The 27,903-nt window shown below is 59.8% G+C and overlaps 1 protein-coding gene across 3 annotated transcripts in view; it reads right to left on the bottom strand.

Annotated features, from left to right (window-relative positions):
• The window catches only part of LOC308228853 (microtubule-actin cross-linking factor 1-like), a 133,711-nt gene extending 107,053 nt beyond the window's left edge, over nt 1-26,658 (bottom strand). For all 3 annotated transcript variants that reach the window (XM_080632456.1, XM_080632457.1, XM_080632455.1), the window contains exons 1-2: nt 26,500-26,658; nt 584-645 (exon numbers count right to left, since the gene is read on the bottom strand). In XM_080632456.1, coding sequence (XP_080488582.1) covers nt 584-645; nt 26,500-26,593 — 156 coding nt within the window. In that variant the 5' untranslated portion in view covers nt 26,594-26,658. The remainder of the gene's footprint in view (nt 1-583; nt 646-26,499) is intronic.
• Between the last annotated feature and the right edge of the window lie 1,245 nt (nt 26,659-27,903).

The raw sequence follows: 27,903 nt of genomic DNA on the forward strand, positions 1-27,903 counted from the left end.
CGCTGAGCTCAGCAGAGCTGGCAGGAAAACACACAGTGACACCTAATGCCCAGACAACTCCTTCTCCTTGTTCCCTCTTTTTCTCTTTTGGAAAATAGAGGATTAATTACAAGACACCTGGCATTAACAAAGAAAAGCATTCGGCACCTCACAGTGCAACGTTAATCCTGCTTAGCTACCTATAACCGCAAGCATCTCCCTTTGCAGCCCATTTCCACGCAGGTGCATCCTTCAAAAGACAATGCAGCCCCTTTGCCCTGGCAATGAGGCCCTGGGGTCTTCTCTTTCACCTTGATGATGCACAAGCCTCCTGATAAAGCAAGGACCAGGTACTCAGGAGGCACATGCACTAACAAGGGCTGTGTGGTGATGTTACAGTGCCCTCCAAAGGCACCAGCACATTCCCACTGCAACCAGCTCTGCTCTGAGCGCAGACACGGGTGTGAACACTCAAATCCATGCACAAAGTCCCAGCCAAAATACAGCTTCTTTAAGAAAAAGGCATTCAGCGGCCAGTGCTGAGCCAGAGCACGCACACAGATGGTCACTGAACCGGCCTTAGAATAAACTCCATGTCCCTTACCTTCATCAAGTGTTTATTGACCCATTTAGTGAAGGTTTTCTTCTGGACTCTGTCCCGTTCATCTGTCAAAAGAAGACAAAAGGGGGCTCTTGGTCAGTGTTTCTCATGCAGAAACTCAAATGACACTGAAATGAGGGGAAGAGAAAGAGGAATCACTGCCGGTGCCAGGATGGATCCTGTGCCCATACAGAGGCTGCTTGTTCATGGGTTAGTGCAGAAAAGGCAGCTCTGGGAACACCTCGCTCCACACCAGGAGCACCCACACAGCTACAACCAGACAGAGTGATGGGTTTTGGGGAGGGGATAGTGTTATTTGAACAAAAGCAGCATGGATGACTGGGACAGGTACAGCTGCAGCTGGCAGCGGCATCCGAACCCCCTGCATGGGTCCTCCCTGTGCCTCCGCATCCCTCCTGGACCAGCACAGGGAGGGAATTGGGGTTTTCCCAGGCCCCCTCTTCCGGAGGGTGTCCCCCTCCCCTGCCCGCTCCCGGAAGGCTTTAGTGCATGAGATAAACCCCAGATGTCCCATACCCAGCCCCAGCCGGTGCCATTAGCAGCTTATTGTGTCGCTGTATTTTCGGTTCATTGGATTGCCAGGATTTAATGTGTATTTCTGTCCCAGGGCTCAGCCCAGGGCATCCTGGGAGCAGGGGTGACAATGGGGGTCTCATGTTTGGGGGTCCCAGCCCCACAGAGCAGCCAGGGGGGCTGCCAGCCCCATGGCAGGACAGGATGGGACACTGATGGCAATGCCAAGTGGCAATGTGGGGTACAGGAGCTGTGGCAGGCTTTGCTTTGCCCGGTTTTGGTGCAAAACCATAATATAATGGACATTTCCAACCCTAACTATTCTATGAGTCTATATTATCAAAGGAGAGGGCATGAGATGGGGTCGCAGGGCTGGAGGGTCCCGTGGGGCATATAAGGAATGCTCAGGGTAACCCCAGCAGCCAGCCCTGTGCCAAACGGGCTCGCCTGGTTTTAACAGCATCACCTCGGAGGAGAAGGTGCCTCAGTACTGACCCCCAGACGTGACCCAAGCTCCCAAGCACCACCCTGTGCAGCCAGGAGGTCCCTGGGATACAGTGGGGAAGGACAAGCCCCACAACCCCAAGACATCCCTTTGCCATCAGTCTGCCTGCCAGCAGCTGCCTTTGCTGTCATTTGAAGCCAAAAAATCAAGGAAAGTGTGAAAACCAAAACCCCTGGGCCCGGGCTCCCCAGACACACGGTGTGTCCTGCCCAGATGGCCCCATGTCCCCCTTCCCAGGATACGGAGTCACTGGGGGGGGGGGGGTCCCTTCTCTATCTGAGCAGCCACAGCCCCAGGGAAAACCTCCCCACATCTCAATGCACGCAGCATCTAACACCACATCTCCTCCCCATCCACCCCATGGCTTCCCCATCCCAAAGCACTGCAGCAGAACACGCGGCACACCACCGGCACATCATATCCCGGATCCCGCTCCATCTCCCGGCCACGGCATGGAACCAAGCGCCAAAATCCATCCAGCGGTTGAGCTCTGCTTCCCCACCCCACCGGGCTCTGGTCTTGGGACCACACGGCCAAGCCACGGAGCTGCCGCCTGGCACCGCCTGCCATAGGAAGCTGCGTCACCCCCATGTGTTCTTAAGGTCCCTTCCTTCACCCAACCCCTCCAGGGTCCCTTCCCAACCCTGGTGTTAATTCGGGGTGGGTAAAGCTGGAGCCGTGCAATGGTGGGAGCTTCCTGCGGGTCGGGAAGGAGACGGCGGCGGGTACTGACCGATGCAGCACATGCGGCACACGAGGCAGGCGCTCAGCCGCCGCTGCTCCCTGGGGAGATGCCTCCTCTCCATCACCCAAGCCCGGGATGGGGAGCGCTGGGTCCTGGCAAAGCAGCCTCCGGGCTCCTGGGGAAGGGTCTCTGGTGGCACCACCAGCTACCGACCTTGGGTGTCTTCTCGGCCGCAGCTCCTCCCACCGCGCCACTTCCTACCCCCGGTGCGGGCACCAGCCCTTCCTCCTGCACGGCATCGCCCCAAACCCCATCATCACCTCAGCGCCTGCTTCCCCTCTTCTGTGTGCTTCTCCCGGTGCTCCCAGCCTGCCCAGTGCCTCACCACCGCGATCCCAACGCCGGCAAAGCCGCTCGCAAAGCTCCCAGGGAGGAAGGGGCAGAGCTGCTGCCCCTCCAGCAGGCTCCTGGCTTGTTTTCCCTCGCCTTGTTTTCCAGTTAATTGCAGCAGGGACGGGCAGGACAATGCCAGGCTGTTCTCTCCGCTCTCGCCTGCCTGCCAGCCTGCGGATCCTTCCCAAATCATTCCCCGGGTCCAAAGCAGAGCCGGCACCCGGCCGCAGCCCCGCTCGGCACGTGGGGAGATAACGGGGGCCTCCTTATCACCACCTCTCTTCCTTTTCTTCTAAATATAATCCCCCTGCAGACCTTCTGCCGGCAGGAACCCGGCCAGGAGGGTGACAGGAGCCGGGCTGCTGCTGGGGAAAGGCGGGAGCATGTCCCGGAGCACCACATGGATAACCCGGGGATGGAGGCACATCACCCGAGTCCCACACGGGAAGTCTGCAGCAAGTCTCCGGTGCCGGATCCAGGGGTGCCCGCAGGCCAGCGGCTCCTCGGTGTGCTCCCTCTGCCCATCTCCTGCAGAAATAGGGGGGGTTCCTCCCTTTTTTGCCCTGTCTCACCCCTTTGGGTGGTTCCTGGGCTCTGACCAGATTTACACCTCCCCACCCTGCGCTCCTGCTATCATCTGAGCTAATAATAATGCCCAGTTACGCTTACTAACGATATTAAGGCATTGCAGGCTTATCTCTCCCTGGCTAATCTTTGCCAGAGTCACCCTGATGAGCAACTCAGTGCAAAACCCCCATGCTTGTCCTCTCCCCTGTCTATCAGCGACTCACCCCAGCCACCAAGAACCACCAGCCATGGACAGTGAGCAGAGGTGGAACCTGCACCTCTCTGCAGACAAGCCAGCAGCGCCACACAACCATTCCATGGCTTCCAGCGCAGCCGATGCTATTGGAGCTGTGAGGATGCTCCAGATGTGAAGCACTTCCATGTCGCTGCTTTCTCGAGACAGATCAGACTCACAGAGACAAAAACCAGGATGAGCCAAGCAACAACCAAGCATCCCCATCCCTGCCCAGGGGTACAGGGATCACTTGTGGGACAGCCAGGGAGCGCTCTGAGATCTGCTCCATGGTGCCGGCACCTCTGCAGGACCACACACACAGCTTCATGCCCTCCTCACCCGTTTGTATATCAGGGCACAGTTCACCGCGTCCCCAGGAATGGGGATCCCAAAGGCACCGGGGCACTTTCTGCTCTCCATCCCCGCAGAGGGGCCAGAAGCAGCAAGGACCAAGGAGCAGAGGCAGAAGGTAGGGTTTGAGGTTTTCCCACTGTCAGTCCCTCAAGTGAACCCAACTAGCAAGGAAGAGAGGGGAAAACCATCCTGCCCCATTGCTGGTCTCCAGCACCCCAAATCCAGGGGCATCAGCTGGATGTGGGAAGAAAGACCCACAGACCCCAGGCACTTCCATCATCACTGGGATGGCTCCCATCGGCGCTGGGTGCCAGGGACCCTCCCGCACCACCACAGCACCCTGCACAGGCAGTTCCCTGCCCCGTCTGCCTGCAGCAGCCTCTGTCCTGGCAGCCTGCCTGTCCCCAGCAGCTCCCAACAGGCCCGGCCGGGAGCTGCCGCTCCCCAAGGATCTCTCCTCCATCATCCTTGGCCTCACTCACTGCCAGATTCCATCACTGGTCACCACCTCCTGCCTCAGGCTGCTGCTGCAAGAGCTTGGTCCCAGTCCTAATCCTAACCCTGGCTGAGCACCCCCCATCCCACCACAGCCTGGGACCAGGTTCTCCAGTGCTCCTCTGGGATGGCCCTTCACCATTCCTGGGAGTAACCCAGGGGCTTTCAGTGTCCCCCACCAGCTCCTTCATCCGCTGGAATAGAGCCTGGAAGCATCTCCCAAGCTTTCAGCTCCTGCTCATTGATTCCTGCTGAAGTTGAAGGAATACAGGAGGTGTCAGACTGCCAGAGGGGAGACTGAGCTGAGCTCTTAGGCAGAAGCTCTTCCCTGTGAGGGTGCTGAGGCGCTGGCACAGGGTGCCCAGAGAAGCTGTGGCTGCCCCATCCCTGGCAGTGTTCAAGGCCAGGTTGGACACAGGGGCTTGGAGCAAGCTGCTCCAGTGGAAGGGGTCCCTGCCCGTGGCAGGGATTGGAGCTGGATGAGCTTCAAGGTCCCTTTCAACACAAACCACTCTGATTCTATGACCTCTCCAAGCCCATGCTCAGTGTGAAACCCATCGCTTTCACTTTGAACTCCTTCCAGGCAAAGAATGCGGATGTGCCTTCTTTTTCTTAACATGCTGCTTTTAAGATGGGGGATATGCAAAGAACCTGCCTGGCCAAGAAGCACGAGGTATTTCAACTATGCTGGCTGCCAACTTGCTGCTGACATAATCCATCATGACAACAGAGCCGAGACCGGGCAGGATTTACAGAGCCTTTCAAAACAGGGAGAGGAAACGGTGCCTGATTCAGCCTGGAAGAATGCACAGGAGATACCTGCAGTGGAAAACTTTCCACCAGCCAGGTATGTAATGAGGAAGACACCTGAGGAGTGATGCAAAGGAGCCCCAGGCAGATGCTGGGCAGAGGTGGGAGAGCATCGCAGGGCAACAGAACCTGCTGCGAGATGACCCTCAACTTCCAGGATGCTGTGCCTGGGGGGTGTGTGTTACCTGAGCTTTTCCAGGAAGGAGAGATGAAGGAAAACTGGTATGGGATACACCGGCTGCTTGCAACACTTGCACTGGGACTTCTTCCAAAGGGACATTGGAGCGGACAGGGGATGGTGGCTCAAGAGGAGGAGCTGCAGCCAGGCTGGGTTTACTGGGTGAGCGGGTGCGTTTCTGCACAGCAGCACAGTTGTGCAACTTGGTCTCCCAGGCAGTTGTGAAGGAGAAAGGAAGAATATCCCAAAAGCAATATTTGGGGAAAAGTGCCTGCACACTGCCCAGCCTCGCTCCTCTGCATGGGAAAAGTGGGAAAAAAGGGGGAATTGGTCACGGATGCAGGGAAAAGGCCCCATGCGGAGGCACAGGCGAGAGCGAGCACTGCTGGAAAAACAGAGGGAGGAATGAAAACAAACTAATCCCAGGAGAAAGGGGTCGGGACAGAGAAGAAGCTGCCGAGCGCTCGTCCGGGGCCCGGCGCTGCCGCACATCCCTGTAACGAATCCTCGTCCTCCTCGGGCAGCGGTCATGTGCAAGCCCTATTTTGGGAAACTGAGGCAGGGTGAGCCCCAGCTGCTCAGCGAGCCCGTGCCAGCACCAGGAGCTGCTCTGGGGCCACATCCTGCCCGTGCTGGTGGCTGACGGAGATGGCGAGGGGCAGGAGATGGGAGGCAGAACACCAGCCACGTGTCGAGGGCTTGTGCCGAGACAAAAAGCAGCTTCATCCCCAGTGAGACAACCCCATCCCAGTGGGACAACCCCCATCCCAGTGGGACAACCCCCATCCCAGTGGGACAACCCCCATCCCAGCCGCTCCCACCCCAGCGTGGGCCAGGAATGGGTCGTGAGACCAAATTTAGGCACCGAAACCTCTGCCCCCCCAGCACGGGGACCCCCCCACCACATCCTCCTCCCCTCCAGCCACGTCCATCCCTGCTGGTGCCGCTGCCACAGCTTATGGAGAGGGTGAAGAAGCCGTGCTCCTTGAGGGAATGCCGCCGGCCATCTTACACGGGGGCTGCCCCTACCTTCTCTGCTCCGGCTCCTCCAGTACAGGACGCCGGCGATGCCCAGGACGTGGCTCAGGATAAAGGCGGCGGGCGGCAGATAGGAGCTCTCTGAAAGAGGCATCGTCTCCTATTCCCGTCCCGCTATCCCGAGCCCAGCTCCCAGCTTCTTCCTCTCAAGGAGGGCCGGCATCGCCGGGAGGGTGAGGGGACGGGCAGGGTGAACCGCTGCCTGCAGACGCTTCCGAAACTTCCTGCCTGTTTCTGCCTCCAGCTGGCTGCAGCCCCGGCGCTGGCAGGGCTTGGGGACAGGCAGCGTCACCGGGACGGGAACAGGGAGATTTGGGAGCTCAGGGAGAAGGGGGGGGGGGGGTAGAGGGAGAAAGCGTCAGGCCGGCTCCAACATCGTTCCTTGGTGTTCACGCGGCCAAACTTTGTCCGTCCCCCCCCCGCTCCGGGGGCAGAGACGTCATCTCCTCACTTTCCATTCCCAGCCCCGCTGGAAGGCGGCTGCGGCGAGGGTGGGATGGGTGGGAGGCAGCTGCCGTGCGGCATCACCGCGGCATCCCGCTCCTCACGGGGGCTCGGGAGGGGCACGAACCCCAATGGGTGAGGGTGGGCAGCCTGGTGATGCCAACACACCGAGGGCAGCCGGGATGGACGGGACAGCGGCTGGGAGACGCGGGCACCCTGTGCCCATCTGCCTGCAGGAAACCACTGCCCCACAAGTGAAGGCAACACAAGTCAGGCTGCTGGGAGCTGGGAACCCCAAAAGCGTTCCCTCCCCTCCCTGGATGCCCGGGTATTAATTGCCAGGTCACCCACATGGGGAATACCCATAAGAGATGCTCTACACAAAAGGCAAATGCTCATCCCCATCCCAGCCCTTCCCGCAGCCGGGCGCCGCGCTCGCCTCCCCCCCGGCATCCTGCCCGGCGAGACCTGGCCGCCCAAGCCCGGTTCCTGACAGTTAGTGCCGGGCTGGGCGCTGCTCTCAGTTTCACTTCTGTTCAGAACCGTTTCCGGCAGCGAAGGTGCAGAAACAGCTCAGGGAAACTGAGAGCAGCGAATCCTCAACGGCTGCAGCGTGCCCCGGCCCGTGTCCCATTGAGCCACGAGCAGAGCGGGTGAAGAGGCTCCTCACGAAGCCCGTTTTGCCCTCAGAGCCCATCACGTCACCCGCCAGCTCCTGGGAGAAGCCTACTCTTGGGTAGAAAGTTGTGCAGAATTAAACACTCGGTTTTGGCCTTTACCTGCCCAGAGGGGCTCAGACAAGAGGAGGTTGTTCTGAGGCAGCAAGGGGAAAGCTGTTCAGGTGAGAAACCTCAGCCTGGGTCAGGCTTTACTGATGGAGAGAGGCAGGAGATCGGGCTCGAGTGCCCCCAGTGCTCCACAGTGTGGGATGGTGAAACCCTCCAGGGGGTCACCCAGACGAAAGCAGAGATTTCCATTGCATTTAACCCCCCTGAGCAGCTCCCCAAACCCAACACCACAGCCTGGTCAGGCCCACCGAGGAAACTACATCAGGCAAAACTCAACAGCCCCAACCACTGCATCGCTTCACAAGGGATCTGCACCACCCGCCTCCTCCAGACATCACCCATGGGATGGGTGATGGAAAACACAGCGAGTTACCCCGGGGCTCAGCGCTGTTGCAATGTATTTTCCACAGCCTCATCCCTGCTTGGACAAAAAATATCCAGGCATAGCTTTCACCTAAAGCAATCTGCTTTGTGTTAAGGCAGGGGAAGTGCTGCAGGAGTCATGAGGCCACCATAAATGGGCCCGTGGGCCACCAGCAGCGGGGCAAATAGCACCTTGCAAGGCAGACGCCTGCTGCTGCCGGTAATGGGCTGGGATGTGCCAGCGGAAAAGGCTTTTGAAAGCAGGAGCTGGTTTTCCCCCTCCCCAGCTGGACGAGCCTTTGGGCAAAAGAAACTCTTTGAATGGATATAACCATATATATTTTTATCTCTATGTAAACATATATAAAATAATGAATATTTTTATATATATATATAAATACATCCCTCCTCTGTGCCAGGACACCAGTTGTCCCCCACTTCATCCCACTCACTCTAACTCCATTCCCCCTTCCACACTCCCCTCTCACCAGCACAAGCCTCCTGCCACTGCAGGAAGCTGATAACAGCCACAAACAGGACGTGGCAGACCCGGGGTGCAGGGAGCTTTTGGGGCTCTGGGGACCCCCCACCCCGGATGCAGCCACCAGCCCCCCCCCCCCCCCCCCAACAGCTCATTTCAGTCCTTCGCAAGGCGACTGAGCTCCAACAGTCACCTCACCCCGGAAACGTGTGGGGAAAGCCCATGGATCTCCTGCCGGTGCAGGAATGTGGGGGCAGAGAGGCTGAGCCCCTTTATGTGGGGATCCCCACCTTGCAGTGCTTCACCTGCTTCACCAAGCGCTTTCTGCAGCCCAGAACATCACTCAAAGTGGGGTTATCAGTTCCATCAGCGCCCTCATTTCCCCCCCAGCGCCCTGCCTGGGTTTGAGGGTACCCATGGGATGGGTTGGGGGGACACGGGCTGCTCCGGTTCCCCACTTGCTCCAGCCATTCCTCACACTCGCGGCTGAGTCACCCCTGGCTCCGGCCAAGCATTCCAGGGCCAGGGCCGTCCTGGTCCCTCCCCACCATGTGCTCCTGGTGAGTAATGCTCAGGCGACACGGCCCCGGCTCCGGCATCTCCTTATATGACTGGGGAAGCTGCCGGGCACGGCACACACTTCCCGACACCGGGTGGGTGATGCCACCGGGATGCTCCTCAGTCCCCTGGGTGTCGGTGCATCCCAGGAGGCCCCCCATGAGCTCCAATAGGGACACATGTCCCACCGGGGAGGTGGCAGCCAGGTGGCACTGTGGAAGCACCACAGTGTCACCGCATGGCACTGCTGCTGCCCTACCTGGGTGAAGCATCTCCCCAGGGCTCTGCTTGCACCCCCTGGACCCAAGGAGGTGCTTGCAGTGCCCCTCACAGTCCCCCCCCCAATCAATTACCACTGGATGAGGAAGAAGCAGCTGTGAGCGCACCAAGGAACCCTGTGGGGTGTTACAAAGCTGGGTCTCTGTCCCAGATGGGCAGTGGGACCCCACACTGGGCAGGGAAAACCCTGCTCCCCACAGCAGAGTAAAGAGCCCATCCAGCAGCAGTGCTGAGCACACACAAACTCATAACCCCAGCACGGGAACCAGGTTTCCTGCTGTGCTTCCTCTGCAGTGCCTTCATCTTTCTGTTGTTTTTTCCTCCTTTCTGGAGGAACAGGTTGAGGGCAAATCCCAGTTGCTGTGAATGGCAAAGGAAGGGGCGGATCAGGGTTTTGGATCCGGGTTTTTATCAGGGATGCCCAGGTCAATCACAGACACACATCACTCACCACTGTCCCAGGGCTCCCCATGGAGCCCAGTTTGGCTCTGGCCTTAGCAGGGACTGCATGAGGGGGCACCGTGTTCCAGCAAAGCCACTGCACCCCAACCCCAAGCTGGGGAACCGAGCACATGCCCAGCACCAGCACTCAACTGGGATCAACCCTCCTGGACCACAGCTCTTCCCCCTGCAAAACCCAGAGCTTGGCTAAATCCACATGGAATCACAGAGTGGTTTGGGTCGGAAAGGACCTTAAGATCATCCAGTTCCAACCCCTGCCATGGGCAGGGACACCTCACACTAAACCATGGCACCCAAGGCTCTGTCCAGCCTGGCCTTGAACACTGCCAGGGATGGAGCATTCACAACTTCCCTGGACAACCCATTCCAGTGCCTCACCACCCTCACAGGGGAGAACTTCTGATCTCTAACCTGAACTTCCCCTGTTTTAGTTTAAACCCATCATTGCCCCCTCCTTGCAAACAGCAGCAAACGCTGCTGCGGGTGGCCAGAGCTCAGCGACACCACCTCCAGGTGCCGAGCGCATCCGCAGGTGCCAGCGCACCCCGTCCTGCCGGCACATCCCCGTCCTGCCGGCACATCCCCGTCCTGCCGGCAAGCACGGGCAGAGCTGCCGGGGCGCGGAGGCTTCGCTCCACCCTGCCCGCGGCGCCAGCAGCCATGGGAAAGGGAAGCAAGAACAAAGGTGACATTTCTTGTGATCTGGGCTATTAAACACAAAGGTGGAACGAGGCAGGTCGCGGCTCCCGGCACTGCCCAGCGCATCCCTGCGGGACGAGCTCCTCTGCTCCGGCACAAACCTCTCCTTGCGCTGTGAATCACCCTCCCCGTGCGTGTGCGGGCAGAGCCGCTGATCCCTCGCCATGCGGAGGGCCCTGACGTCGGGCCCTGCCCATGTGCCTCCTCCAGCTCCTGGCAGAGCGGGCGCATTCCCTACGGGAAACTTTTCCTTCTGGCTTTCATCATCACCGAGCGGCCGCGGGTGCTGCGCGGGCCCCTCAGCATCAGCTCCCAGCTCCAGGGCTGCAAAAGGGCTGGAAAAATCAGGACTGTTTCATCCCCACGTGCCTCGCGGTCCTGGAAAAAAACAACCTCCTGGACAGCGGTGTTTGTGCAAACAGGGGTGGAGGTGGGGGACAAGGGTCCAAGGCTCCGAGTGCCCCATCATCACCCCTGTGTTTGCACAGGGAACTGGGGGGTTTGCCCACAGCGACCAGGGCAGCTTTGTTCAGCCCAGGGCTGACCTCCTCAGACCAGAGTCTGCACTAAAAGGGCAGCACAAGTGAATGTTTAACTGAAGATCTCCCAGCACAGGAGCTGCTAAAGGTCTGCTGGACACAGCAAACAAGGGCAGAGGGACAAGGAGCACAGGGGAAGCTTGGACACCTCATCCCATCAGCGGTAAAGCCTGAACTCCAAGGAACCAGGGGAAGGAAGTGCTGGTGATGAGGGTGGAGATGTTCCCCTTTCCAGCAGACGTCTGGGCACCAAAATAACAACTACAGCTTAAAAAGAGACTTCCTTCCCATACAGCCCCAACAGAGCTGTTGTGGGGCAGCAGAGGGTCCCTGGGATGACCTTGCTGCTGGTAGGTGGAGGGCAGAGGTGGATGGCTGGAGGTAAGGCTGGAAGCAAACACCATTCCTGCCAGGTTTCACTGTGCAAAGCAAACAGCTGAGCTGGAGCCACCTGCTCCCAGCTTAATGCTGAGCCTGCTGCTTGGGAATGATTAACTCCTGCTCCCAGGCAGGAGTGGAAAACCCCCAGCAGTTGTGGGATCTATGGGAATGCGACATCCCAACTGGGGCTGTCCAATGGGACTGACTCAAACGGGATGGATGGAGCCAACAGGAGGACCCAGGCCCTCAAGAATCTCTAAAATAACCAAAAAGGAGCCCATTTCCCTTCCCGCATAGCAGGGAGCCTTGCCTGGTCCCCCACAAGACTCCTCTCCTTGGTGGGGTTCCCTTTTTGGTACCCAGATTTAGAACCTTTCCCAGGGGCATCCATAGCCACCAGCACTCCCAGCCCCACTGCCCCAGCACAGGCAGGGTGCCCACCCCTCCATGCGTCCCCAACAGTGACCCAATGCCCCCCACACCCCATGGACCTGCGGATCCTCACACCCAGCACCAGCCCTGCCAACACCATCCTCATTCAGAGCCTCTCTAGCACTTCCCAGGGTTTTGAACCCCCCCTTTTGGCTCCAGAGCGAGTGCATCAGGCTGGAGAGGAGGCCAGGGTGATCTCACCACTTCTCCCCAGTGTTACAAACCTCCTGGATGACTGCGAGGCCATCGGGTTTATGCTGAAGCAGCATTTCAGGCATTATTTCATCCCTTCCTATTTCTCAGAAGCCTGGCCTGGTTTGTCACCCCCCCCGAGGACGCTGGCAGGGAGCCGGCTGCGCTGGCTCACTGCATGATGCCATGAAACTCATGGCCATGCAACCCGGGCTCCGGGAAAGCAGCAAACCCCAGTGAGCCAGCGCTGACCCGGTGGCATCACCCTGCAGGGGACAGGGACAGGCAGCACCTGGGTACCAGGGCACAGATCAAAGCTGCACGTCAGGAGGCAGATGGCCAAGAGGGCTCTAAACCCATAATGGGTTTAACCTGAAATAGGGGAAGTTCAGGTTGGAGATAAGGAAGAAATTCTCTACTGTGAGGGTGCTGAGGCGCTGGCCCAGGGTGCCCAGAGAAGCTGTGGCTGCCCCATCCCTGGCAGTGTTCAAGGCCAGGTTGGACACAGGGGCTTGGAGCAAGCTGCTCCAGTGGAAGGGGTCCCTGCCTGTGGCAGGGGCTGGAGCTGGAGGAGATTTAAGGTCCCTTCCAACCTGAACCATTCCATGACTCTGCCATTCTAAGAGGAGAGGGCAGCTCTTGGTGCACACGGTGAGAGGAAGGACACGAAGCTGGTGCTGCAGGAAATGCTCAAGGGGAGGAACACCAGAGGCCTCCCAGCAGAACACACTCCAGCTTTTTGGGAGTGAACAACATTATCCCGGCTCTGGGCGCAGAGGCAGGCACGCTCGCACCCCCGCGTGCGAGAGGACACACACACGTCTGCTCGCTTTCCCAAGGGCCTGTGCTGACACGGCAACGTGGCATCTTTCCCAGGCTGGAGGAGGAGGAGGAGGAAGGCGATGGCATCTCCCGGTCCCTCCCTGCCCCTCCGGCCACCGGGACAACGCCGCACACCTCCACATCCCGCCGTCTCCACGGCTGGGTAAACAGCCTCTCCGTGATTCCCAGCACGCCCCGATGGCAGCGCGAGGGGAGAAACCCAAGCAAAAACCACACCAAAACCCACCGAAAACCCACCGCGAGGCCTGGGGAAGCCCCAGCAGCAGAGCCCTGGGCACTGGCCGCATCCTGCGCCCACTCCCCCCCCTTCACAGGAGCAAATGCCCCAAATCCTGGAAAAATACCCCCAAATGAGGCCCCCAAGCCTCTTGGAAGCACCAGATCCTGCAGGGGTGCGGAGCTGCACCCCAGCAGAGCTGAGCCCCAGTGGCATCACCATCAGCTGCTCACAGCCAAGCTTTGCACTTCCCACAGCAGCAGCGCAGGGAGCAGGAAAGCTGGGGAAGGGGGTGGAGGGATCACGGGCATCAAACCTCCTTTTCTAGCAGCTAACAAAAGGCCCGGTGTCTCGGCAAAGAGGCTTGTTATTCCAACGCCAACCAAGGGCTGCTTGGCAGCGGGAGAACTAGGAAAACGTTAGGCTAGTGGGAACTGGCCGTGCTTTGTTCGGGGCGCGCTTGGGAGTTGTGTTTGCACAGGCTCCACACAGCAGCGCCGGGGCCAGATCCCCCCCAACCAGCAATGATCCCCAGGAACAGCCCCAGCTCCCTGCAGAAGAGCTGCTGGTAGGAAGCTGTGTACCCCCTTTTGCTCTCTTGAGCTGCCTTGGCGTGCTCCACGACGCAGCGCAGGGTTCAACCACGGTGAGCACACAAGGGTGGCTCACGGACCTGCAGCCCCGCAGCCTGCTCAGGACAGGAGATGTGCAAAGAAATGGAGGTGAAAGAGAAGGAAGGAGCCAATTCTCCCGTTTCCCTCTGCAAATGGAGGGCAGGCAGCAACCTTGAGCCCTGATCTCATTAGATGTCCCAAACTAAGCAGTGTGAAACCTGATTAGCGCCGAGCGGGAGGCGAGCAAAGGGCAGGCAGCTTGTTCCATTGGAGCAAAGATGGGGAGTCCTGGTCCCCCGAGGATGGCAGTGCTGAAGAGCAGAGCCCAGAGCACCCTGTGCCTGCCCAGGGTCTGGATGTGGCCCTGGTCCTTCCACACTCGCTTGCCCGGAGCGTGAACGCTCACAGGGATCACGCCAGGGCTTTACCCGTGCCTGTGCCATGCTCTGACCTGATGCTTCACCCCGGCTCTGCCGCCAGCTCCTGGCCAGGCTGGTGTGCAGCAGCAAGGAGGAATTTGGGATTAAAACCAACAACCAAAGAGGGAAGGCAGGGGCCAAACACCTGGAGACCCACAGAGAAACTTAATCCCCATTAAAACACAAACGAAATAACCCAGTTGCTAACATCGCTCTGCCCGCTTCGCTCAAGCGCCAGCACAGCACCAGACCTGCTGGATCCCACCAGCCTGGCCCAAGCCCATCAGATGCTCTTAGGAGGGGTGAGATGGACCTTTCCGGAGCAAAAACCATCTCTGGCACTGCAGAGATGGGAACATCCATGGAGGGACCAGGGACCCATGAGTACACCTGGGGGACACCCCATAGGGTGGCTGTGCCAGAGGAGAAGCGTCCACCCCATCCCCAGGAGCAACCGCCTGCGTCCTCCTCCCCAGGCATGGGCAGGCAGTGCCGGAGGAACCGCAACGCACCACGGCCTCCACCCGCGGTGGCCAGGGCAGATGGAGGCCCTGGATCTCTTATCGCACCCGGCCACCTTGGGCGGCCCCGGCCTGGGCTGCTCCTGGGGGAAACCATCACACGATGGGACGAAAGCAAACGGCGACGGTGGGGCACGGGGACGAGCTGTGGCGCTGCTCCAGCGCCAGCTCCACGGCACGCACCGGGGCTGGATGCTGCTCTGATCCCACGCATCCCTCCGGCAGCAGGGCCAGCACCTTACATCTAAACCCATGTCTTTGAGCAGCAGGAACAAGCACAGACCCACTCGCGGCTGCGTGGCCACAGGGAAAATCTGAGCCCCGTTCCCCTGGGGAAAGCAGACGGCAGCAACAAGGTCAGATGGAGGCAGGAGATTAACCGGCACGGGAGAAGGCCGAGAAGACGCCGGATTTCAGCTGGCTGCCAAGAAAACAACAAGCTCCTCGGAAAGCGAAACTGGGGCCGTGCCGCCGGGAAAATGAACCCGGCAATGAATGTGTAATCAAATGGGTTTCCTGAGCCGAGCCCAAGGCTCGTGTCACCGCGGGGCTGCGACAGCCTCTGCCCTGGGAAACCGGAGCTGGAGACCGAGTGGAACAGTCACTGACCCCAAACCCACCGGGGCAGCAGCCACTGGGGCAGGGTCCATCCCAGAGCAGCATCCTCTGTCCCCAGGGATCTGGCAGGGCCTCCTGGCCCCCATCCCAGCCACAGCACCAGGATGCGCTCCAGGCCCTTCTCCCAGACCCAGCGGGGTGACATGGATGGATGCTGGCACCGCGCCGGGGGTCAGGGGCCTGGACTTGCACACACGGGCATTTACATATGAAACGCTCCCAGCTCCAATATCCACTGCTGCCTCCACCTCCCTGGGGAGATGAATAGAGATGAGGGGGAGAGAGGGGGGCAGAAGAAAACCTTTCCAGCAATAAACCCTTCCTCTCCTCCAGCTTTGTCCAGCCCTGCAGCTCAAGGGCAGGCACAGGGGGCTGCGTGCAGTGCCAGAGCACACTTAGCTTATAGTGACAGCGAGATGCACAGCACAGCATCTCCATGCCAGCGGGAATGGCAGAGCAAAGCACAACCAGGTGGAAGGTGCAGAGTGAAGCACCCCAGCGGTGCAAAAGGGGTGGCAGAGACACATCTGCATCCCCTGAGCATCCCCTGCCTATGACACCATTTCCTCCACCTCCCTGCCCCACTTTCTGAATCAAAGCCACAAAGGGCTGCGGTGAACACAGCTGGTGGCAGCCAGCAAGGTGGCATCGCTCGGGCTAGAGGCAGAAAAGAGGCCAAAACCTGCACATTTGGCTTTGTGGGGACTCACCGCCCATGTTTTCCCATTCCCATTACAGGCTCGCGGGCCACAAGAGCCAGGGCAGGCAGGGCTGCAGGCAGGGCTCTGGGCAGCACCTGGAAGGGGGAACGCTGCCAGATCAGCTCCTGCAGCCAGCCACCTTGTAAACGCCATTAATAACGTCATCTCAGCTCCTCACACCTCATTCTCGCAGGCAGGAGGGAAACGTGCCAGGCTGCAGCTGGAAATGGGGCCTGAAATCCCAACATATGAGCACCCCGAAACACAGAGCAGAGCCGCAGGCACCCAACCCCATCCCTGCTCCGGCTGCCACGGGGCTGCAGACAGGGGGATGAGCGTGGCCATGGGCTGGAGCACAGCACGCAGCAACTCGGGGCTCCTTTCACATTGATTCCCAGGGCCAGCTGCAGCAAGGCTCAGGAAAAATGCATGATGGACACCACGCCGGCATTAGGAAAGTGAATTATGTTACTGCCGGACGCGGTAAGTCAGGGCAGCTGTCAGCCACAGAGCCATGGATTAACCCTTCACGGCAGGGTGGGGAGCCTGCCAGCGGGTGACAACTCCCTTGGCTCCCTGCTAAGTTCAACACGGAATGGATCCACCTTTGTTAGGCAGCGGGATGAGCTGGTAAAGCTCAGCCATGAGCTGGTAAAGCCCGGCCGTGCCAAGGCAGGGCTGCAGAAGTGTTGTTAGGTGACCGGTGATGGCATCCAGCTGCCTCCTGCATCCCTCTCCACCGTCCTTAGAGGAGGTGAACTCGCATCCTGCAGCAGGACGAGGAGTGGAGTCCCGGAGCAAAAAGCTCCTTTGACAGCAAGGAGAGGGGAAAACAGATGAGGAAAGGAGGGGAAAGGAAGGGAAGCATTCTCTCAAGCAGCACTGCATCCCGGGCACGCTGCCGGCTGCAGGACAACAGCCACCGGCCTGCAGCCACCTGCCAGCACGATCGAGTGTCGCAGCCACTCTCAAGGGACAGGGCAGAGCCTCGGGAAGGAGCTTTGGGAAGAAAAAGGAGGAAAACAGGCCCCAAACTGCACCCGGATACCAGCAAAGCGCACCCACGGCGGCAGGACCCAGCCGGCTGGGAGCACCCTCAACCAGAACCAGAGGAGCACCCGGCCCATGGAGAGAGCATCCGGCTCCGCTCCCTTCAGCGGGATTTAGAGCTCAGCTCCCTTCCCAGTTGTTCTTTCCCTGCCTCCCTGTGCTAGGGATGGGGCTGGGTCAGCCACTGCCCCAGCGCTTTGTGCCCAGGCACACGGCACCGCATCCAAGGACCAGACAAAAGAGGGAAGTGAAGCGGAGCCATGGAAAGCACCACCCCTCCCGGCTGCCTCCAGGGGAAGCTGCCGACTCCTCGACATCCCCGGAGTGCTCCATTCGCCTCCATCCGCGATCGATGGCAGATGGTCGGACTCTGCCCGAGCCCTCGGAGGAGCGGCTCAGCTCCCCCCCACGCCGCACAGGGTGAGAAATACCTTTCAGGGCACCAAGTCCATCCAGGAACTTCTTGTACTTCTCCGGGTTCATTTTCCAGCTCATCCCAACCCCGCTCCTCAGCTGGGCAGCATCAGGGCACCCACCAGCCCTTTGCCCACCCCACGGCACAGCCCTTGCCTTCCCTTATTTGATGAAGCCCACTAAAACCTCCCATGGCCGAGGCCACCCCCCTTTTTGCAAATGAGCCCAGCACTAATGGCAAATGCCCCTGCACCATCAGGGCCCCCGGCATCCCTCAGCCCACCCCTCCATGCCGGAGGATTCAGGGATTGCACGTCCTGGAGATATTTCCAGCAAGGGAATTGGGAGGGGAAGGATTGGGGAAAAAAGCTTTAGGTCAGACAGGCTTTAAGTCTGGCTGGGAGAAGATAGGAAGAACAGAGTCAGTGAGCAGAGCACAGGGTCCTTCTGGGAAAAGCCACCCTGGTGACACTGACACTGGGTCACCAGCCTGGGAGAAGCCAATAGGGAAATGCCATAAAGTGTTGGATAAAAGGGTCAGGAGCTGGTGAGGGATGGATCCCTCCAGCCGGCAGTGAAGTGCTTACAAAGACAAAACAGAGATTTACTGGTTTAAAAGGGTTTTGTTGGCGGCAGGAACCAGCCCAGTGTGATCCAAAGGGATCCAAGCACCCACCCGGCTCATCGCTGCCCTTCACAGGGGGATGCTGCCCATCAGGCACATCCCAGGCCTGTGTCAAAGCAAATAATAAGTGATATCACCCTCCTGGGCAGTGCTGAAACGTGCTGCTCAGGGAGGCAGAGTGCGCTCTCCCTCCATATGGAGACCTCAGAGCAGCTTCCAGTATCTGAAGGGGGCTAACGGGATGCTGGGGATGGACTCTTCATCAGGGAGTGTAGTGATAGGACAAGGGGTAACGGGTTCAAACTTAAACAGGGGAAGTTCAGATTGGATATAAGGAAGAAATTCTTTACTGTGAGGGTGCTGAGGCACTGGAATGGGTTGCCCAGGGAAGTTGTGAATGCTCCATCCCTGGCGGTGTTCAAGGCCAGGTTGGAGAGAGCCTTGGGTGCCATGGTTTAGTGTGAGGTGTCCCTGCCCATGGCAGGGGGTTGGAACTGGATGATCTTAAGGTCCTTTCCAACCCTGACTGTTCTATTCTATTCCATCATCCCATTGCCTCTCCAGAGAGATCCCAGCAGGTTGAGCAAGACCCACAGCACGGCTTCAGCAGAGCCGCCCCGGCACCGCGGCTGAGCTTCGCCAGGGGGAAGGGAGAGAAATCAGAGCGAGGATCTGGGGCAGGAGCCAAATCACCCCCAAAACCAGGGGTGGCAGCAGGACAAGATTCCCCTCATCCATAGGGAGCGGCACGTGAATCCACTGGCGGCACGGATCCACCCATCCCCAGAACAAGCAGGTCCCATGGCAGTGCCCTATGTTACCCACAACAACATTGATAAAACCAGTTTTGTCAACCAAGCGACCCCGGTCGGGGGCACAGGGCTCCAGTGGGATGAAGGTGACGCCCCAAAGGACACACTGCCATCAAAGGGAGCTGTGAATGGGTCTGCAGCAGCCGGGGTGGGCATCCATTCACCCTGGTGAGAGGGAGCTGATCCAATGGCTTCTACATGGAACATCCCGGCTGTGCTGGAGCCTGTCCTGCAGACATCATCCCCCTGCGCCCGCCGGCGGAGCCGGGAGCAGAATGAAGTTGTTGCGAGCAGCCAAGTTGTCCCCACTAAAAATAGCACAATGGAATGTTCCTCTAAAGAAAAAGAATGGAAAAACCCTGCTTCTTGCTGACAAAGGGGCTGTGAGAAGGAAGCAGGAACAGCCGTGCGAAGGGGGAACAGGGGACACCATCCCCATCCCTGCTATCACCCATACGTGGGGAGTGGAGCTGGCACAGGGCAGTGGGCAGCACCACAACATCCTGCGTTTATCTATCTCCATCCTCCCCTTCCCAAAAGGGAGAGACCCAGGATGGACACCGGACACAGCACGCAGGCAGCTGCTCCAGAATCACAGCAAGAGGGACATGTGGCTGCCCAGGCACTCACAGGGCTTTGTACCTCCAGGGTGACCCCACGGTCCCTCCTGCCTCGCTCCCTAACGTGCCATCCAACACCAGAGCAGGGCAGTGGTGTCAGAACCAGCCTGGCACCACAGGGAGATGGGCACTTCCCTCCTCCCATCCCAAGGGGGTTAAGGTCTGACACCATCAGACCCCATCCAAAAGCATCCCAGCTCCCTCTCCTCATCAGGAATGCCAGGAATTCCCAGAGCAGGGAGGATCGGGGACGGGTGGGGGAGCTCCGGGGATGGCCCCTGCGCACCCGAGGAATCCAGCATCTCCCAGCACAGCAACTGCCCTCAGCAGCAGGAACGAGAAGCATCCCAAACAGCCGGTGGGGATGAAATATCCCCACGTGCAGCGTCTGGAGCTGCCTGCAATAAAACCTCCTGCGCCACGGCTGTCCCCATGGCCATCACCCCGGGGCAGAGCCCCACGGCAGGGTTTGCACCCCTACGTGCACACAAGTGATGGGGGGCACCACCATCACCAGCACTGGAACAGAGGTGTGTTCACAGCATGCCAAGGATGCTGGCAGAGCCAGGACACACACGTGACCCATGGGAGCAGCGGGATAAAGCCTGGGATGTTAGGAGACCCTCGCACCATCCAGCGAGCCGCCAGCAGGGCCGTGGTGGTGTCCATGGCCACACCAGCTGTCCCCAGCATCACTCATAGTGATCCTCTGTCAGCTGAACGGTGCTGGAATGGTGCAGGGGCTGCTAATTCATGTTCATTAGCTGGCAGGGCACCACGTGCAGTGCAGGGCCCGCTCCGCAGGGAAAGGAGTTGCTCCCACTGGATAGTTTTACCAGGACTCCAGCTCTTGTAGCAAAAGTGCCCAAGGTCAATGTGAATCTCACAGCCATGGAAGCCCTTGTGTACAGTTTCCTGCAGGGAAAAATAAGCTGCTGGCAAAAGCACTTCTGAAAGGCCACAGCAGACCCAAAGAGCAATTAATATAACCCAAGAAAGAAGTGATGCCCTTATTTGACACAAGCAGAAGTCAGCACAAACATCCCACTGGGATCAGGGCACGGCTCCATGGGATGCTGGGTGGGAGACAGCAAGGGCACAGCAAGGGGATGGAGGCAGGATGGGACAGAGCTGGCTCTGGCCCCATGTGTGCCAGGACGCAGCAGAGCTCAAGGTGGGCAAAAGCAGATGCTGGGAGAGGAGGAGACCAACCCATGTGCCACAGAGGTGCAGAACAAAGCACCCATCACCCCTGGGGCGCTGGCAAAGCTTCCCCAGCACGGGTTAAAGGCGCTTGGTCCAAGCAGAGGGCAGGGAGAGCCGCACACAGGCACGGCCCCGGCCCCCCCGGAGCACGCCGCAGGCTGGGATTCACCGGAGGGAAACAGGGTCGAGCAGGAAATGAAAGATGGAAACGCAGCACATCACGCACAGGGAAATGACAGCAACAACGTGGCTGTGGCCTGGCAGCAGGCAGCCAGAACCCACAGTCCAGGTCCCTGCTGAACGGGGGTGACAGGGACACTGCCAGCCTGAGGCTGCAGCACTGGGTACAAACACAAGACACATGCCTCCAACCTACAGCCCAACTTGTGTCACCAACACACCCAGGCTCCCATTAGCACCACTGTCAAGAGGGAGCCCTGGCCCATTCTGCCAGCTCTGCTCCGGGATCAGCATCCCGCTTCCTATCCCAAATCTCCCAAACCATCTTGTCCAACAGCCCTCCCCCCTTTCCCCCTTCTAGGAATCGCTGGGCTTATCTGTCTCAGAGGCAGGGCACACAGATCAGATCCAAGGGCTCACTTTACTGTGCCCATAGCCAGACATCCACCAAATCTGACCAGGCAGGCTCCCACCACACATCAGCTCTTTGGGAAGTTGATGCTGCAGGATCCCCCTTCCCACTCCCCAGGCTGGGTGGGATGCATCCAAACACACAAACACCATGGCCATGAGCTTGGAAATGAAACTTTCCAGCTTATTCACAAGCATCCTCCGTGCTTTGCAAACCCCACCATGCAGGAGACCTCCTCGGTGGCTTCCCTCTCCAAGCCAAGGGCTGCTTGACCACCCCCAAAGCCCAGCAGTGGGCCCTGACCCCCCAGACAAGGGCAGCACTAAGATGTTAAATATGGAGCTTCCAGCAAGCCTTGAGAGGGTCTGGAAGAAGAAGGGGGAGCCCAAGGTCAGCATCCAGCAGGGACGCAGCAAACCTGGCCCTCAGGATGGGGGATGCCCAGGCAGGGGACCCCACTGCGGCACGGGCAGCACCTGCAGACAGGAGGCAAAAGCAGCTCTCCTCCCCATGCTGGGGACAGCAGCATCCTGCCTCCAGCCCTGTTCTCCCACCACCACCAGCTCCACTGGTTCCCACCCCACCCGCAGTCATGGAATGGCAAAGGTGTGAGCAACCAGTCGGGGTGTGGAGAGGAGCCGGTTCCAGGTGCATCCTTCATGGATGCATGAAGGCTGGCTCTGCACCACCAGGCAGGGGGACATCATGGGTGATGGTCACCTCCAGCCCCAGAAATCAGGGCTCCCACCATGGCCCAGCGCTCAGTGTGCTGCCGTCCCCCTCCCGGTGTGCCATGTGCCATCACAGCCACCGCCTCGCCCTGCGGGCACCGACTGCCTCATCCACCCTGGAAAACCGAGCGGGCATTGCCAGGATCTGTCCACACCAGAGCCTCCCGAGGCAGCGACCAACACCCTGGGCATGGCCAAGGCACAGAGCGGAGCAGGGAAGCGCTGGATGTGAGCTCCAGGAGCAGGGCCCCTTCCAGAGCTTGCCTGGAAGCCCCGGGAAGAGCCACGCTGCTTCCCGGCATCACTTGGTGCATGCTCCCGGCTGCCCCATGCTTGTCCCAGCCCCTGTGCTCCGGCCGGTGGCGAAACACTGCCCCGTGCAGGAACCAGCTCAGCTGAGCCCATGACCTCCGAGCATAAGAGACGGAGCCGTATCCAGCAGCCCCAACACAGAGCAACTTCTTCACACCCACCCCGAGCGCCCGTGCTGCTTCTCCCTGCATCAAGACAGGAGAAACAGGGAACTGAGGTGCCTGCTGCTTCCACAGCCCGCATGTGTGGGGTTCAGGTGCACAGAAAGGGATTTATCACCCTGGCATTCAAACAACAGCGTTTAAACACTTTACATTTAAATAAAAGCTCTTCTTCTGCTTCCCTTTAGGGAAGGGTTCTTCCTCCCTTTAGGAGGTTTCTTGCTGCTGGCATCAGCCACCGTATGTCCAGAGCAGTCTAAACTTAGCTGACACAAGCAAGACGAGCCTGGAAAGGAGGTTGGCCAGGAACCAGCAGACGGAGGTCAAAGACTCCGGTCTCACCCCAAAGCATGAGCTGGGAAAGAAAAGGCTCTGACGGGAATGCAGGCGGTGCTGAGAGGAGCAGGAGAACAACACGGGCCCTTTCCCAAAGCTAAAACAAGATCAGAGCTTTTCTGCACAGCACCACATCCCGGTACCAGGGATGCAGGCACCCCGCACCGCAGCTCCCCAGCAAGGACCAGAAGCACACGGAAGCAAGAAGCAGCCAACGGCCCCAGGAGCCGAGAGCAGGGCACGGGGTGAGCCCGGCAACTGCTGCTGCTGGCGGGGAGAGCAGGGGTGCTGCTGGGGTGCGGGAGGCTGCTGGCGAGGCGGAGCTGGGTGCTGCGGAGGACGATGACTCCACCGGGAAGGCAGCAGCCGGGCGAGGCCGGGTGGATCCTCTCACCTGACAAAGCACAGCTCCAGCTCCCTGCGCCCTAAACAACGGGAGCAAAACAGCACCTTCCCCTCCTCACCAGCCCCGGGCTCACCCCCGGCCTCCTGCCACCTCCTTGAGCCCCCCCCCTCCTTGTCTCTGCTCACCCCCTGTAGCAGGGAAGCCACCAACTCCAACGCGCATCAGTGTTACCCGGTGCAATGATGGAAAGCCCCATGGCTCCCAGCCCAGCTTGCCCCTGCACTTGCTCAAGCCAGGGACTCTCCACTCCAACAGCAGCACTTGACCACCCCTCGTGCAGGCGATGAGGAGGAAGAAGGGCTTCCTCCTCACAACGAGGAGTCACCACCGTGCCACCAGCCCCATCAGTGCTCTCGTAGACCACAGAGACCTCGTGCAGCCGCTCAGCACAGCCCAGGAATGGCTTTTATCCTTGCAGGTTGAAACCAGGAGGTGGCCAAGGTCTCCTCCAGTCCCTGGGAAGGGTGTTCTCTTCCTAACAGGAGCCAGGTCACCCAAACAAGGTGACAAGCCACCCTGTGCTGCCCCAGTCCAAACAAGCCAGGCCATGTGCTGGGCACCATGGAGCAGGCAGGGCCAGCATCAGGCATGAGAAAAAGCTTCTGGGCTATTGAAGCTCCAGGATTCTACCCACAAAGCCCAAGAAGAGTTAACTGCCAAAAAGAAAGCATTTCACAGAGATCCATTAGTTAATGTTTACAGGACTCTGAGCAGCTCTGCCTGCACCCTTGTGCTGCCAGGGGCTCCATGGGCCAGCTCCGGCTTTCCCAAGGGGACAGCAAAATGAGAGGGATACGCCACGGGAATGGAGAGCAGCGCTTGGACACTGAGCCCCACTCAGCGTGCTGCGTGGATGGAGCAGGGCTGCCCCCTCTGCCCAGCAACAGCACCCAGCGGGGTCCCCAAAGGCTCCACTGGCACCCCAGCCGTCATTCCCACCGGCATCCGCGTGGCACGTCCCGGCATGTGCCGCGGCACCACCATGATCCAGCGATGAGGCAAGTGGGGCTGGAAGCTGCCCTGTGCCAGGCCTTGGGAAGCCAGCCTGCTGGCTTTAACTGGGCCACACTGGTGAAGGCCTTGGTGCTAGAGACCTTCAGCTGCAGGCACCAGGCTCTGCCTTGTGCTGTGCCCTTGAGGGTACTGAAGGAAGCTCCAGCACCCTTTTAACCTTTTTAACCATGTGATTAACTATGTATTTAACATCTTTTAACCCTTTCAACCATGTCATCTTCTCCTCAGAAGCTGCTTCCCCTCCTCTATAACCCTGTTCTTACAAAGAAACAGCAATACACTGATTCGCCCCCCACCAAACCCTACCTTGAGCCCCATTCCTTTGCTCAACCAACCCCTTGGGGACCAGGGCACAGCATCACACATCACCGAGCACCAGGCCCACCAGCAGCAGGGCCGGGTGCCCCCACAGCACCTACAAGAGCTCATGGCGCTGATGCAACCCTCATCATCCTCCTCCTCCTCCTCCTCTGCCAGCAGGCCGGTGAGCACCGGCACCGCAGCGATGCGGCACACCTACCCACCCGGCACCCCGGCAGCTCCACTCTGCCTCAGGTGGGTGGTTTTGGTGTTTTTATAACACGAAACACATCACGGGGCTCTGCCAGGTGCCGAACCCCCAGCTGGTGAGGAAAGGCAGGATCAGAGCTCACCATGCTGCTCCAGGACCCTTCCTGTGCCATGCACCTCCTTGCCTGCAGACCTGCCCCAGCTTGCTCGACAGCGGAGGCCACGCTGCTCTGAGTGGGGCTTTTTAGGCTATTTTCCATTAGGAACAGAGTGGAGCCAGCAGAACCACAGGGAGCATTTGGAATCCCTGAGCCAAGCATGCTCCTTGCCCTCCAACAGCACGAGCTGGTGCCAGCAGCACCAGGTCCTGGATGCAACAGGTCCAGGGTGGCCACCATGAGCCGGACACCAACACCAGCACCGCGTGTGTCCCCGCACCCCCAGCACTCCCATTTCAGTGAAAACGCTTCATTTCGTGCAGGATTAAGAGGGGGAGGAGACGAGCCAGTGGAAAACTTGTTCCGGACAGGAAAAACCAAGCTGTTGACAGGCGCTGCAATAGGGGGAAGCAGGCGACAGGCAACGCGTCCACCGACCACTGCTCCCACCTTGCAGCCTGGGTAGGACGTCCCGGGAGCTGGGAACGGGCTGAAGGCAAAGGAAAGCTTAGCTCCAATATAAACACTCATTTCCCCCACACCACAAACAAGATCAAACAGCACCCAGCGGGGTATTTCCAAGCGACTACCAGCTTTCCACCATAACTCAGTGCAGAAACTGCGTTGCTACCTAAAACCCTCTCCATCCCGAGGTCAGGAGAGGGGAGCCCGGCCCGGCTCCGCCTGGACCAGCACATCCAGCACTGTCATTTCAATTCCTCTTGTGGGAACAAAGCAAACCCCGCCGCAAACGCCAGCTCGCTCCCTGCCAGGCGCTGGCACCGGCCGCACCGCTCCCTCCGCGGCTCCACGCTGGACCCAGCGACATCAAAAGGCTTTTCATTAATAGGAAAGTTTGTCAAGTCCTTGGAAGAGCTCAAGCCGCGTTATCCAGCGCTTTCCCAAGGCACCCGAAGAGGCTTTTCCTCCCCGCTCCCTGTGAAAGCGGAGCGAGGCCGCGCCGTGCTCCCACCTCTGGGAGGTTTGAGTGGCACCCCATGAATCAGAGAGCCAGGGAATCCATTATTCCCCTTTCTCCGCAGGCAGAAAGGAAAAGGAAACGGGCGCCTGGCTCCGCTGGCCTCGGCCATCCGCATTTTACAGAGTCTTGGCTGCTAAGCTCACAAACCAGAGCGCGCGGAGCCCTGTGGGGCTGAATCTGGGCTCCACGACAAGTCTCCCTCTGCAGCGAAGAGGGAAAAACAATAACACTAAGGCTGGAATGGAACTCAACTCCTGGAGACGAGCCGCTGACATCAAAACTGCACACTCACCGCCGGTACCGGCACCGGCACAGCCTGCGGGCAGCATCAGCCCTTCCCCTGCCCAGCCACTGCCCCGCGGGGGGCTACAGGGACACCAGGGCATGGTGAGGGGCATCCCTGGGTGTGCGCACAGGGATGAAGGATGCTGCGGTGCTCTGAGAGGGAACGTGGGGTGCTGGGGTGCGGGGTACCCCGCACCAGGGACCCCCGAGGGCCCCACACAAGGGAAGACCGGGAACGCCGGGCCCGGCCATCCAGCCCCACCGGGGTGCTCGGGGACGCCCCCTCGCTCCAGGGCCGTGCACCGGCTCAGCCCCCGCCTCGCTCCAGGCCCCGCACCGGGCCCCGTCGGCCGCGGGTACCTTTGTAGCGCTCCAGCACGTCCTCGTAGGCCTGGACGAACTCCTTCTCTTGGCTGCGGTCAACCGGGAGCAGCCCCGGCACGTACCCGGCCATGGCGGCCTTTGTGCCGGCGGCCCCGGTGCTGCTGCTTCCGGCGCGGCGGACGGGGCCGGTCTGCGAGACACCGCTTCCGCCCGCGCCGCGCCCCACCCGCGGCCCCGCCCACCACCGGGAGCCCCGCCCACCACCGGGAGCCCCGCCCATAACGTTTCGCTCCGCCCCCGATGTCTGTGGCTCCGCCCCCTGACACCCGCCCCGGCTCTGCAGCGCCTCCTGGCGGGCGGACACCCCGGGCCCGACACCGCCTCCAGGGGCCGCGCTGCCCCGCCGAGCTCCACGGCGACGACCGGAGCTGACAGTGAGCCCGGTGACACGGGCGCTGCAGCCCAGTGAGTCCAGCATAGTGCAGCCAGTGCACTGCATGCACTGCATCCCAGTGCACCCCAGCTCATCCCAGTGCAGCCCAGCACATCCCAGTGCAGCCCAGTGCACTGCATGCATGGCATCCCAGTGCACCCCAGCACATCCCAGTGCAGCCCAGTGCACTGCATGCATGGCATCCCAGTGCAGCCCAGTGCACTGCATGCACGGCATCCCAGTGCAGCCCAGCACATCCCAGTGCATCCCAGCACATCCCAGTGCACCCCAGCTCATCCCAGTGCAGCCCAGTGCACTGCATACACAGCATCCCCATGCATCCCCTTACATCCCAGCACCTCCCACTGCAACAAGGGCATTACCTCCCAGGGCTCCCAGTGCACTCTGTGCAACCAAAGCACTGCTTCCCACTGTGCCCAGAGCACGGCATCCCAGCTCATCTCAGGGCAGCCCAGCACATCCCCGTGTATCCCAGCTCATCCCAGTGCAACCCAGCTCATCCGAGTGCAGCTCAGTGCACTGCATGCATGGCATCACCGTGCATCCCAGCTCATCCCAGCAACTCCCACTGCAACAAGGGCATTACCTCCCAGTGCTCCCAGTGCACTCTATGCAGCCAAAGCACTGCTTCTCACTGTGCTCAGAGCACTGCATCCCAGCTCATCCCAGTGCAGCCCAGCACATTCTAGTGCATCCAAGCTCATCCCAATGCAACCCAGCACATCCCCGTGCACCGTGGCTCATCCCAGTGCACCCCAGCTCATCCCAGTGCAACCCAGCACATCCCAGTGCATCCAAGCTCATCCCATTGCACCCCAGTGCATTCCCATGCACTGCATCCCAGTGCATTCCCTCACATCCCAGCACCTTCCACTGCAACAAGGGCATTACCTCCCAGTGCTCCCAGTGCACTCTGTGCAACCAAAGCACTGCTTTCCACTGTGCTCAGAGCACTGCATTCCAGCTCATCCCAATGCAGCCCAGCA

The sequence above is a fragment of the Psittacula echo genome (genome assembly GCF_963264785.1).
Source record: "Psittacula echo genome assembly, chromosome: 21".
Classification (NCBI taxonomy): domain Eukaryota; kingdom Metazoa; phylum Chordata; class Aves; order Psittaciformes; family Psittacidae; genus Psittacula; species Psittacula echo.